At 41.8% G+C, this 13,065-nt stretch overlaps 3 protein-coding genes across 4 annotated transcripts in view; all 3 read left to right on the top strand.

Annotated features, from left to right (window-relative positions):
- The first annotated feature begins 1,798 nt into the window (after window positions 1–1,798).
- Window positions 1,799–6,664, top strand: LOC118323096. The gene is made up of 4 exons (XM_035655019.1): window positions 1,799–2,245; window positions 2,438–2,839; window positions 3,312–5,635; window positions 5,755–6,664. Exons 1-4 carry the CDS (start codon window positions 1,802–1,804, stop codon window positions 6,662–6,664), a joined length of 4,080 nt encoding a protein of 1,359 aa, XP_035510912.1. The 5' UTR covers window positions 1,799–1,801.
- Window positions 6,665–6,694: 30 nt separating this feature from the next.
- On the top strand, window positions 6,695–7,244 carry LOC118322654 (asparagine--tRNA ligase-like). The gene has a single exon (XM_035654387.1). The coding sequence runs from the start codon at window positions 6,706–6,708 to the stop codon at window positions 7,225–7,227; it is 522 nt and encodes a 173-aa protein (XP_035510280.1). The 5' UTR covers window positions 6,695–6,705; the 3' UTR covers window positions 7,228–7,244.
- Window positions 7,245–11,295: 4,051 nt separating this feature from the next.
- Window positions 11,296–13,065, top strand: part of mief1 (mitochondrial elongation factor 1) — a 3,481-nt gene continuing 1,711 nt past the window's right edge. Inside the window, exons 1-4 of one of the 2 annotated variants that reach the window (XM_035654526.1) lie at window positions 11,296–11,429; window positions 11,782–11,929; window positions 12,044–12,224; window positions 12,719–12,990. In XM_035654526.1, the coding sequence (XP_035510419.1) occupies window positions 11,783–11,929; window positions 12,044–12,224; window positions 12,719–12,990 (600 nt within the window). In that variant the 5' untranslated portion in view covers window positions 11,296–11,429; window position 11,782. Of the gene's footprint in view, window positions 11,465–11,781; window positions 11,930–12,043; window positions 12,225–12,718; window positions 12,991–13,065 lie in introns of both variants that reach the window. The other variant, XM_035654525.1, reaches the window with a different exon arrangement.

The raw sequence follows: 13,065 nt of genomic DNA, 5'->3' as shown, positions 1-13,065 counted from the left end.
GTGTTTCACTGTGGGAATGGTGTTCTTTGGGTTAAACGGACAAATATATTAATAATAGTTTTAAATATGCAAAATAAAAGTGTAAAAAGAAATATAAAGCTTTTCCTTTATGCTCCCATGAGATGGTAAAAAAATAAGCCAAAAATAAGCATTTTATTTATTTTCCTTTACAAACAAATGAAAACTAAATTTCTTAGCGTCCACAAACTAACGGGCTAATAAGACAAACACTGAATTAACCACACATTTAACTTGACAGCAACAAGTTAGCTTATAATGTTAACACACACTTAGGTTAGCGAGTTAATACACAACTAATCGGGTTAAATAGGCTAGTGGCTGAAAGGAAAGTGTTAACTGACTACTTTTTCTCTATCAAAAACATGATTCAACACTTTACATAACCCTGTTTAAGTGAAGCACATCCATGTTTATAATGCTTACTTACCAAAAATGCAGAACCATACGGCACTGATGGAGCTTCTCAAGAGTGAAAAAAAGTCCTGCCTCCAGAACAAAGAGCGCTATGTGTCTGCACATGTGCAAAAAGGAAAGAATGAGGAAATTAAAATGTGTTAAACATTTTTCTAATTGTTTTTAAGTAGGATTCAATAACATATTAAAGTCAATTAAATAAGCCAGATTAAAACATGTTACATTTACAAGGGGTCAGATATATTATTTTATATATTTTTTCAGTGTACCAAACTTGTTAAAGCTAAACACAAAGTAAGTAATTAAGTGCATGAAAATGGATGGTCATGCTAGAATATCTGGTTGATGACTCTTTGCTGCTCTGCTTATTTGAACCAGGCAAGATTGCTCAGCCAGTAGCAACAATTATTTTAATACACCTTGCACTGTGTTATTGGACACAATTATTTTGATTTGCTGATAGACCGACATTGCCATCCCAAGGGCCACACTAGCACTATAGATTTAGAGCTTTAGGCTGTAAAAACAAAGATCAGTAAAGACTTTAAAAAAAAATTTCACTCGCTCTCATATACATTATGTGTTCTCTGTAGAGTCATTGCTACATAAATGTAGGCAAAGCTGAATGTATTGGTTTTGGAACAAAGCATAAATTCAAACTTTTTTTTTTTTTTCAAACATTATTTATCCTGGATGTGAACTGGAACAGTGTCCAGTGAGTCTATGGCCCTCTCTGTTGCTGGAAAAGAATAATGGGAAATTAAATCTGTTCATTCTTTTTTATGACTAGTGCCTGAACTTGTGAAGCTTTCATAGTTTTCATGATTGTATAATTATGATGTTTTTATTAGGCATATTAGTATAAAAATAGGACATTAGTAGCATTAACATGTCACTCCCTTTTCCTGCGGGCCTCTTAGCCTAGACTTCAGGACTGCAATGGAAATAAGTCATGAAACTTAATTATTATATTTTTATTATATATTTATTATTTATTAGATATTGTGATATCTTGATGAAATTTAGAAGGCCTACTTTATGCACATCTGTGTATTGTATTTTAATTTATAGAAACTAATCAATCAGTGTTCAAAAGCATACACCCTATTCAGCAGATTCTGATGATTTGGAGTTTGCCGTACTGACTTTCGTTGATACATAATATTGGTAGAACATGCAAAATATAGTATAGTATAGTATATAATATAGTTTGCATGGTTTTCTTTTTCTGTGTTCCTCATTTGCTTCTAACACTGTTGTGTCTACACTGTAACTCATCAAACAACCACAAAAACTGAAGGAGCTGGCCTCACCAGTGATTCTTTTTCTTTTTTCTCCTCTATAAAGCCTCCTCCATATCAACAGGATGGCCCTTCTCAACTACCCTGTTCCAGAGTTGGATGTTACCTTGCAAGAAGTGAGCCGTGTCCTGCAGCTCACTTTAAGCCCTGACCTTTATCCTGAGTTCAAAAGTACGCTGGAACAGCAGAGGGAGCTCCTTCAAGAGGCCCAGCAAAAATTAGCAACCATTGCTGCAGGCCAAGAGAACTGGGTGACGGAGCAATTCAAGAGAGGTCTGCTTTCTTGTGTTGACCCTCTGCCCACCTCCACAGCCCTCCCTGTTGTTCTTCTTCCTTCCCAAGCAAAAGGATGTACCCAGTTGGGGAGGGCAGCCGCTCTACTCTGGGCAGCAGCAAAGCTGCACAGTGAGCCCTTGTTACTGGAGGGCAATGTGGCAATGGAGCGCACACAGCAGTCTGAGGTATTCGCTGCCAGCCGGATTCCTGGCAGGGATCAAGATGAGATTAAGGTGAGATTACTGGCCGATCACAACTTCAGTGAAAATTTTAAATTTTACACTGTTGGGTGTGGTTACAGGTGCAACAGGCTTGAAACTTGCAAACAGAGATGGCAGTTGAAACTGTTTTTAGCTTGATGTTAATCGACTCATTAAATATTATAAGCAATTTCTAAATCTATAGCTTTGTCATTTTATTTCCAGGTCTACCCAGATAGCCTCCATGCCATCATCACCTGTGTTGGAGGAGTGTTCCCTGTTGACATACTGTGGCGTCCCAGCACTGGTGGGCCAGTTTCTGCTCGATCATTCAATGACATCTATAAACAGCTGGCTCAGGTGATGGATCAACCCAGAGCAGGAAAACAGAATGATCCCTCTGCCATTTGCAGCCTCTCAGCTCTGGAGCGCAAAACCTGGGCTGCCACCAGGGAAGAAATTCTGGGGCAAGGAGGGGATTCAGCAGCATCACTGGGGCTGATGGAGAGTGCCGTGCTGACACTGTGTCTGGAGGAGTGCAACGCACCCTCTGAACTGGCCGATATTCTCAATGCAGTGAGATTGGGAGGAGGAGGAGACAGTCCATGTCTGAGATACTATGACAAGGTATTGGATAGAATCTGGATAAGAAATCTGAATAGATATCGCATGTGTCCACACTGCTTTTCCATGTTACATATACATGTCAAATCAGCCAAACCATACAATTGGCTGACACAAACTCATCAAAACCTAATTAATACCACTAAAATTGGAAAGCAATTGAGAAATGCATTGGTATTAAAATATGCAATAGGAAATATAAAATTAGCTCAGTTTATTTGCAGAAACACTCAGAAAGTGATTATTATAATTTTATTTGAACATTTCTGTTCTTTTCAAATACTTCAGAGCAGCTCAAAACAAATAAAAAACACCCTCAAAATGGAAGAAGAGTCGCCACAACAGTCAGTTAAGACATCAAATGTCAAAGCAGGACATAAACAAGCTGAGCTAATAACATTTTTCAATTTACATATAAACGTGTAAATACGCAGGGATTCAACTGATCATTAACAAATGCTTGCTTTTTTCACAGGTGGTGAACCTGGTGGTGTTCAAGGACAGCACAGCTGGGATGATGTTTGAACACAGTGCTGTGGATGGGATGGTGGCTGGACTTGTGACTGCAAGTGTTTACAATATGTCTGAGACTGCTGACCTAAATCTAGTCCATACTGACACAAACACAAATCAGTCTTTCCCATTGAACAATGCTAATGTTGATGCTGTTTTCCCAACCTCCCTAACATTCTCCTTGCAAGGTGTAAATACCCCCAAAGTAAGCACTTCCTTACAAGCAGCACACCCAGTTCTCACTTTTGATGTGCCCTCCTATCCTGATGTCTTTTCTACTCTGAGAGGGCAGAGAGGCCTGTATGATGCTTGGATCAATTTCTCTTTGCAGCTTTCCCTAAAGCAGACTCTTGGGGAATCTGCTGCCAATCACATACTTGTTACACCTACCCATATGCGCCACTACAAACATGGCCGTTGTGATCCTACGTACTCACTCACCATGCATTCTCACAAGTTGGTAGGTGCCTTGGCATCATGTATTGGCCCAGATAACACAATCCAATACACTACTGACCTCCTACACTTGTTCCATGTTGCATTTCTGGAACATAAGAGCATCATCAAAAACACCAAAAAAGGTCAAGGAGTCGGCCCCCATATAGCCACCTTGCGTCAATCATTGCCATCTGACAACCCACTGAAGAAGTACCTGGACCCGTTTGGGTGTCCATCTGTATACCTCACAGGTACAGATCTGATGGAGGGTGTGGAGTGTGGAGTAGGGAATGTTTATGCCCAAGATCAGCTTGCTGTAACCTACCTTGGGAAGAGAGACAAGATTCGCATTGTGCTTAATGGGAAAGGGAGCTTTGCTCTGGTCCTGGAGAAGCTTCAAGAAAACCTGAAGAAAAACCTGAAGCTAGTGATGCTTCTAGCTGTTAGATATGCTATTGCATACCAAATGGGAGCCCTGGAGTGTATACTCCAAAAGGGTCAAACAGAGAAAATGAATGGAGAGACATATCACTGTCCAGAGAACCTAAACAAAACCACTGCTGACGCCACTTCTGGCATGAGCCCAGACTATAATCTGGTGATCCATGGTGGTGCAGGGGAGGTGATGATGCTGAACACCGAAGTGATCGGAGTTATTGAGTTTTCTCTACAGACAGCCTTAACCCTTGGAACCCAAGTGCTTCAACAAGGGGGCAGGAGTCTGGATGCAGTTCAGAGGTCAGTGGAAGCTCTGGAGGACTGCTTTCTATTCAATGCAGGTAAAGGCTCAGTATTCAACAAAGATGCCAAAAATGAAATGGAAGCAACCATCGTAGATGGCAATGCAAAAGGCTCAGGATCTGTTGCTTGTGTGCAGAGTGTGAAGAACCCAATAAAAGCAGCCAGGTGTGTCCTTGAGAAAAGCTCACATTCACTAATTGTGGGAGATGGGGCTGAGGAGTTTCTGCAGGGGTTGGAGGAGAAAGAGAAGCCTGTTGGGCCTGAGTATTTCTACACTGATATACGTCACAAAGAGTTAACTGCAAAGCTTAGTGGTGGTAATACCTCAAAAAACAATCACCCTCAGACAGTTGGAGCTGTGGCCTTGGATCGTTGGCATGGGTTGGCTGCTGCATCCTCCACCGGTGGGTTAGTAGGAAAGCTGAAAGGGCGAGTTGGGGATACAGCAGTAGTAGGTGCAGGAATATATGCTGATGACCAGGTAGCTATTACCTGCTCTGGAGATGGAGATGTATTTCTGAGACACACAGTTGCACAAAAAATAGCCAGTCTCTACCATCACAAAGGCTATAGCCTTAGGCAGGCATGTAGAGAAGTGATGGCTGAAAATCTGAATGGGATCTGTGCAGGAATCATTGCAGTGGACGCTAAAGGTGATGCTATCATTGAAACAAATGCTAGTGTGATGTTTGTGGCCTCAATGGTAAATGGCATTTCACGAGTTGAAGTCCTGAGGCCCCTGAAGAACTTCTCTGATGTGATCTGGGAAACAGATGAGCTGGTTGCCTACCTTGATCCCAACCCCTGGATCCCTGGGTCAACCATTCTGACTAGAAAAACTCTTAGTGGGGCAAGTAGCATCTTTCAGTTGGCTACACCTGATTTTGTGGCTATGCTAAAAGGAGCAAGAGCTGTGTCGAGCTTGCTTTGTGAGCGTCTGGGAGTGCAGCGCTGTGCCTTGGTTTTCAACCCAACCCCTGACCACCCAGCAAAAATCAGACTGCTCCCGCTTCATGGCCTAGAGCCAAAGTGGCAGCCCCATCTTGCCAATGAAGAAGAATTCCACACTCATGATCCTGGCTACTGCTTCCTCCAAAAAGGGCCCACGCTGGAAGGATGAGGCACTGACCCAGGTTCAACCAAGATTTAGAAACCGTCTGACAGCACCAAATGTATCCACCATGCTTTGACTTTTTCGGAGACGCTTCCGATGATAACCTGTTCAGTCGCATTGTGCGTGGAGAGCAGCAACAATGGAGAGTATGGGAAGACAGTGAGCACGTTGCCTTTCTGACACCATACCCCAACACTCCTGGACTAACTGTTGTGGTGCCACGCAAACCACTGTCCAGTGACATCTTCAAACTAGAGGAAGCTGACTACAAAGCACTGATCTTAGCCACTCAAAAAGTGGCCAGACTACTGGAAGAGAGCATGAGAGCTCGAGGAGTTGCACTGATCTTTGAGGGCTTTGAGATTGACTATGCTCATGCCAAGTTGATCCCTCTGTTACCTTCACCAGATGGTACTAATCATGCTGAGCTGCAACCAGAATGCTTCCAAAGCTATCCTGGATATGTGTCATCACTGGATGGTCCAGCTGCTGACCCTGAGGCCCTCAAAACGATCCATACAAAAATTACCCAGTGCAGGCCTCCTCGTTCATGGGAAGACCCACAGTCTCACTCCACACTTGCCATCAAGAGCCAGTGGTATCGCAACCTGTTCCAGATTCAAAACACTCTTTTCCACAGTACAGTGGAATATTTCCACACTTCCTGCCAGTACTCCTATGCTCTAACCCCTCTCACCACAGACACCATCTCCTCACCAATGGGCCTAGGATCTGACTCAGAACCAGTTTCTGTTAATCTGCTGGGCCAAGACATCTACCTGGCTGACTCAATGCAATTTGTGCTTGAATACTTCCTTCGCTTCCAAGAGAACCTGCCAGGGACGTACTACATCTCTCCCAGCTTCAGAGGGGAAGATCCTGATGCCACACACTTGAACCAGTTCTACCATGTGGAGTGTGAACTGTTGGGTGACATGGACAAAGCCATGTCCATAGGCAAGAAGGGATACTTGCTCATCCTTGTACCAGCTATGTTGAAGAAAACACTCCCTGAATGCTGATCCCTCAAACCTGCAAGGGACCAATTACACATGTCACAGCCATGCTGAGTAAGTTGGATGGGAAGACCCCACTACCAAGAGTCCCTCTAGACAAGGCCATTCCCATGATGCCCTCTGCTGACTGCTTAGAGTGGGTCCAAGATGGCCAGCCCCAGTTTGGCAGAAAGCTTACACGCAAAGGAGAGCGGGTCTTGATAGAGAAATATGGTGGTGCTGTCTGGCTGACTGAGATGGATCATCTAGGAGTTCCTTTCTACCAGGCATATGTGGAGGGCACTGGGAGGTGTAAAGCCAAAGCTGCTGACCTTCTTCTGGGGCTGGGTGAGACTGTGGGTCTTGGTGAACGTCATTCCACCCCAGAGATGGTACAGGAGGCCCTGAGGCACCATGCAGTGCCAGAGCAGTCCTACAAATGGTACATTAACATGCGGCAAGTGAAACCACTCCTCACCAGTGGATGGGGCATGGGGACGGAGCGCTACTTGTGTTGGCTGCTTCAGCACCATGACATCAGAGATATACATATCATTCCTAGGATGAAAGGAATGAAGTACATGCCGTGATCATAAGTTCTCCACAAGTTTTCAAACGATTAGAAGAGGAAATATACAATATGGAATTAAATGAAAAATGCCTCCATAATCCAGACTTTGGGATTTTGATCCTCACCAATGATCTTTCTTGTTTTTTCCATGGCTTCTACCTGACCTTCGTGTCCTTAAAATTAAAATATTTCTGTATATTGAGCGTTTAAACATTGCAACACAAAGCAGAGACATCATCGTAGAAAAGACACAATTAAATAATTATAGAATAAGTTAAAAATTATGCTACAGGAAGTAAATCATTAATTGTTCTTTAAATGTTAACACTAAGACTTTGTTTTCTTTCTCATAAGTAAAGCTACATTACAATGTCCCTGCAAACTGAGAATACATAAATAGTGTATGTAGAACTTGAACTGTTTCCATATCCTTGATTCTTGGTGTAAGACTTATTAACAGTGTTGACAAAATAATTAGTTAAGGGTATAAATTGTATGAATAAGTTGTTCAGACTATGTTAGGGCAACATAAAGGAACACATATGTTCTTGTTGTATTATCATTTATGCAAACAAATGTGTTAGTGTTCTTAATATGTTTTGTTTTTCATTTTTTTTATGTTTTGTCATATTGTCTTTGTATGTAAAAGATTTTTGTGAAAGTCATACGAATCATGTATCATTGCTCTTTTCAATGAAGTAATGCCTTTTAAAATAGATATCAGGCACTATCTGGATATTTTACTTACAGTGTCAATGGTAACTTCTCCCAGGAGCCTTTGAACAAGGTGGTATCAGCATTAGTGTGCCCTGTGCCCCCTGCAGGGACAAATATCACAAAGCTAAAATGTTTGTTTAAATATAGTGTTTTAATTTTAGTTAATGATCGCACAGTATGAGATTGGTAACGCTATTAATCATGCTACCTTTCTACTAGATTTCAAAGACAACAAACTCATTTTACAGTGCATATCAATTATATAAAGAGTAACTTAACACCCCCTGAAAATCCTGTTTTTGCTAACCTTCACTGGTTTAACCTCCCACCTTGCTCTACAGAGGTACAGGTGTACTCACTGATGACCCAATGACATCCCTGCTGGGTGTAGTTACAGCATACTCTGACCACACAGCAGTGATATTGGTGTGGTAAGAGTTGAAACAGGCTTGAAATTTTCAATGAAAGAGGGCAAAAACACTGCTTTTTAGGCTGATGTTAATTCAGCTACAAGGAACTTTAATTTTTTGTTGATTCTCACGGCCCCTGTGGGTCTGTAATTAATCAATGTCAGTCTACTGGTTAGGGTTCAACACCTCATTAGTTTGTCTCTCTGCTAAGTAATGAGCTGAAAGTTGCTGAACTGCAAAGTACTATCAACTCTCACATTACAGGGTGTCAGTCGGTTTAATATTCAGATCATACATTTTCCACATAATTATAATGTTCAGGGCCACATTTTTCCAGTGATTAAGAATGCCACACACTGATTTGTTCACACAATTGTAAATCCATGTACAAACACACTAAAAAACAGAAAAAACCAATACACAACTGATTCACTGTTTTAATAAATGCAATGTATATATGAAGGGTTAGACATATTATTATAAACTTTTAATATAACTATTGATATTTAACCAAAAATGATCACTGATCTACAGAAAATGGTTTAGCAGCATTTGTTCACCTTAAACCTCATGAAGAAATGAAGACATCGCCCTCCCCAAACACATCACCGCAAGTTAACCTTGCAAAGACCTCTATTATACTTGAAAATAAACTTTTGCATAAGGTTAGCTCAAACTGTTCTATCAAGTATATCAAGACAATGTGTATACACAGTACGTGCACAGATTTGAGGTTCTTCGGCTGATTTGCATGTGGCCATTTGACATGAAATGAATGCCAAAGGGGCTGACACTAAGTTGATTTCCTATGATGACTATCCACTCAAATGCAGTATGCTGTCAGGAAGTATTTAAACAGGTGTATCAGACAATTTCAGCGTAAATAACGTTTGATTGACTATTAACACAATTGTGGTGTGCACAATTATACCACACACCTTTTGCTCATCAAACCATTTGGCAGTGGTGGAGTTCAAGCAGAAACTACCTAATGTGACAGAAACACATATAAAAATGTTTTTAAAAACATACAGATTGTAATCTGTTGTAAAGATATTTTCCAATAGGAGTAGGAGAAGGATGTGAATAATAAATAATATGTGGAGAGAAGTAATTTCTTATCTTTGGCTAACTCTATTTGAAATATCAACCAGAAATCACTTGCATAAACTATTATTACCATGCAACATTGCATACAGATTACCTTAACTCTAACATGATGAAAGTAAATAAAGATAGATAGATAAAGACACACACACACACACATGTAAAATCAATCAGATTTTGGAAAGGGACAATGATTATAAAAAAAAAAGTATGAAAATGTTATTATAAAACTAATGAGCGTTTTCAAATGTAATGTAACAAAATGATAATAACCCGGATGTAGTGTGTGCGTAGTAGCCTATTAGTTTCCGGTTGTCACTGTCGTATCTGACCCCCGGCTGGAGCAGAGCCCTGTCTCTGTCTGAACACTAAATCTGTGGTCTAATTTCTGAAACGTAAGTAGGCTTTCGTTTCTTTTCTGTGTGTACTTGTGTTTCTTGTTGCCACTCTGTCCTCCGCGCCGTCTTTTACGAGCCTGTCTTGTTTTTAAAGCCGGTTCAAGGTAAGGTCAGCGCTTTCCTAGCTCAACAGCGTGTAACGCTAACAAGCTAGTCAAGAGATGTTTGACTTTCCACTGAGCCAGCCATTTTCTAAAGACAAATGAGCCTCGCTCGGCCACACTGCCAGTATTTTACTACTCGCTAGAGGCAATGTGTCACATAGCTGTCGATGGAAATCAGGGAGTCAATGAGCCACGGTGTTTAGCCAGCCTCAGTGGTCTCATTTGCATGGCTGCTAACGGTGGCTAGCGGTACCGTTACTGTGAACCATTGGTGTTACACAACAACCAGAATATAAACTGGAAGAGGAAAAGGATTCACCAAGGAGGCCTGTTTTTTAAACGTAACTTTAATCTTCAAAGCGGTGGACAGATTGAGCAACATATCTGTAGTATTGGCCATGGATGAGCTGGTGGATGACGTTAGCTTTTTGACTCCTGAAACTGCTGTTTATTATTCAGAGCAGAGTAATCAATCAATCAATCAATCAATCAATCAATCAATCAGTCAAAGAGGGAAAGTCTCTTGCATGGTTTCTAAATGTAATTCACAAACTGTTTTACAGGAGCAAACTCTTGTTTTCTCTCTCCACTCATACTCTCACTGCAGGGAGCCATACCTCACCCACAGACTGCTGATAATTAACCTGCTTCACATGGCTGACACGGATAAAATAACTGATAATTTCACATTTTTGTGTTCATAACCTGTGGTATTTACACACCTGATGGTAAGAAAGTTGAACGTGTTGAGCAAAGATGGAGGATTTGATATCTCTGACTGAACCAAATTCAACTGGCATCACTATTGTTAACACAACAAAAGTAAACAACACTTCTGACTCTTCAAATCCCCTTTCTAGTAAAGAACATTAAAAAAAACGAAACAAACATAAATTGGCGTTCGTGAAGCATACAGCCTATCAATTATTTTGCATAAGAATATAAATCATTATTATTATTATTATTATTATTATTATTTTTATATTTTTTTTTATTATTATGGACCCATTATCAGCTGGTAATTGATCTGCCCCGTCCCTCCCTAACTATTTGCCCTCTTACCAGTTACACCCACTAATGACCATGCATCCAAGATACATTTTTGGCCCACATGACCATTGTAATATTTTAAATATTGTTTCTGTGTCACCATATTTGCTCATTTCCCACCACATTTTCACATCCCTTCATCCCTTCCCTTTTCCCAGGCGCCAGGGTGTCCCCCCTCTCCATGTGTTGTCCCTAATGGGCGGCTGGTCTCGCAGTGCCGTGCTGGAGCTGTACCGGGCGCTGCTCCGAGCAGGGCGTCAACTTCAGTACACTGACCGTAACTACTATCAGCGCGCCGTGGCTCGCGAGTTTCGCCGCTGCCAAGCACTGACGATACCCGAGGATAAGGAGGACGCGCTGAAGAGGGGCCAGTTCTTCCTCAGCAGCCGATTGGGTGGGCTTATGTAGGGGGAAGGGTTCACAGGCCTTCTGGAGGTGGGTTAAAGGTCGTCTGGAGGTGTAGCTCCCAGGTGGGTTTACAAATAAAAGAAGGCTGAGTGCATCAGCAGTGAAAACTTTTCGATCGGAGACTATCTTTGTGGGGATGTGGACAGTTCTGTTTAGTAGGAAAGGGCAAAGATCACACCTCACAAGTAAGGCCATGTTGGGTGTAGTTGATTTACCCTCTGTAGGTACATTACTCAATTAGTGCTGAGAGAGGTGTCTCAGTTGCGTCTGTAATATTGTTATACTTGAGAATCTGGTGAGCTAAGCAGCAGAGCAAAGAAAGTACTTTTTTCTGTCCCCATCCTCTGGCTTTCTTCATCTCCTCTGTTTTCGTTGGCAGGATGGCGGGGATGAATGGAGACCGTAAAGGGAAGAAGGATGACAATGGGATTGGTACAGCCATTGACTTCATGCTTTCCAATGCCAAGCTTGTGTTGGGAGTGGGAGGAGCAGCCATGCTTGGCATTGCAACACTGGCTGTCAAAAGAGTAAGTGAGATGGGATTTATCTCCCAACTTCCACTCCTTTTGTACAATAAAGAAGAAACGAATCAAAAAGCTCTTAAGCATCGATACCAATGTGAACAATTCTTTGTTGTGTAGATGTATGACCGTGCCATAAGTGCTCCCACCAGCCCCACAAAGATGGAGCAGACAGGAAAGAGGAGCTGGGAGGAGCCCGCCTGGATGGGTTCGTCACCACGGGTACTGAACCATGACATGAAGTCCACCGTTAGCAGGTCACTGCAGTCTCTGCCCACTTCCTCACATACTTATGAACCAGGTGAGAAAAACAAAGTGCCCTTTTGACAGTTTAGTTACACTTCATGTCGTATTACGCCATATTGACCAGCCGAGTTTAAGCCAGCTTCCATTTTGTCTGTTGACAGACAGCCTATTTGGAGGAATCTTGCTCTTCCTTTACAGTGGGTGTTTGCTCTCTGTAGTGCTGTAGTTAGTCAGCCAGCTGTTTTTACATTAGTTTATGTTAAACTATTATATATTTGATTTTATTTTTTTATATAAGATTTAGTTGAACTATAATGTTATAAATGCTCAGATGCAGTAGAAGTCTATTAATTTAGTATTTAGTAGATTATGGTTTTTTAGTTTGCAGATCTTAATATTTAGAAAACACACCCATACCTCTTCCATCTTTCCCAACTTTACTGCCTCCCCATCCAAACTAACTATCTGAAATGGTGGAAGAGGTATGCATGTATGCAGCAGTATTTAACACAAATGCATATTTTCACTTTCACTTTCTAATCTCCTCAGACTGTCTGCGGAGAGCTATGGGTCGAGCTGCTGTGGGGGGCAGTGGCGCCACTGAGTCAGACATGATGCGGGCCCGAATGCGTCTGTCCCTGCAGGAACATCTGTGGGAGTTCTACCAGTACAATGTGAACATCCCTGCCGAGGAGCAGGCTGTGGCTAGGAGGGCAGCGCTGGACATCTGTGCTGAGCTCAGAGTGTTCCTTCACGCCAAACTGCCCGACATGCCGCTCAGAGAGATGTACCTGAGTGGCAGTCTCTATGATGACCTGCAGGCAAGAACATTTGGTCCTACTTTTAGACAAGGGACTTTTGATTTGACTTTATACATACATCAACATATTGATTAG

This window comes from Morone saxatilis, unplaced genomic scaffold, assembly GCF_004916995.1.
Source record: "Morone saxatilis isolate NCDOM2014 unplaced genomic scaffold, NCSU_SB_2.0 Contig14, whole genome shotgun sequence".
Taxonomy (NCBI): domain Eukaryota; kingdom Metazoa; phylum Chordata; class Actinopteri; family Moronidae; genus Morone; species Morone saxatilis.
The sequence above is the reverse complement of the archived record's forward strand: the minus strand, read 5'-3'. Positions and strand labels throughout refer to the sequence as shown.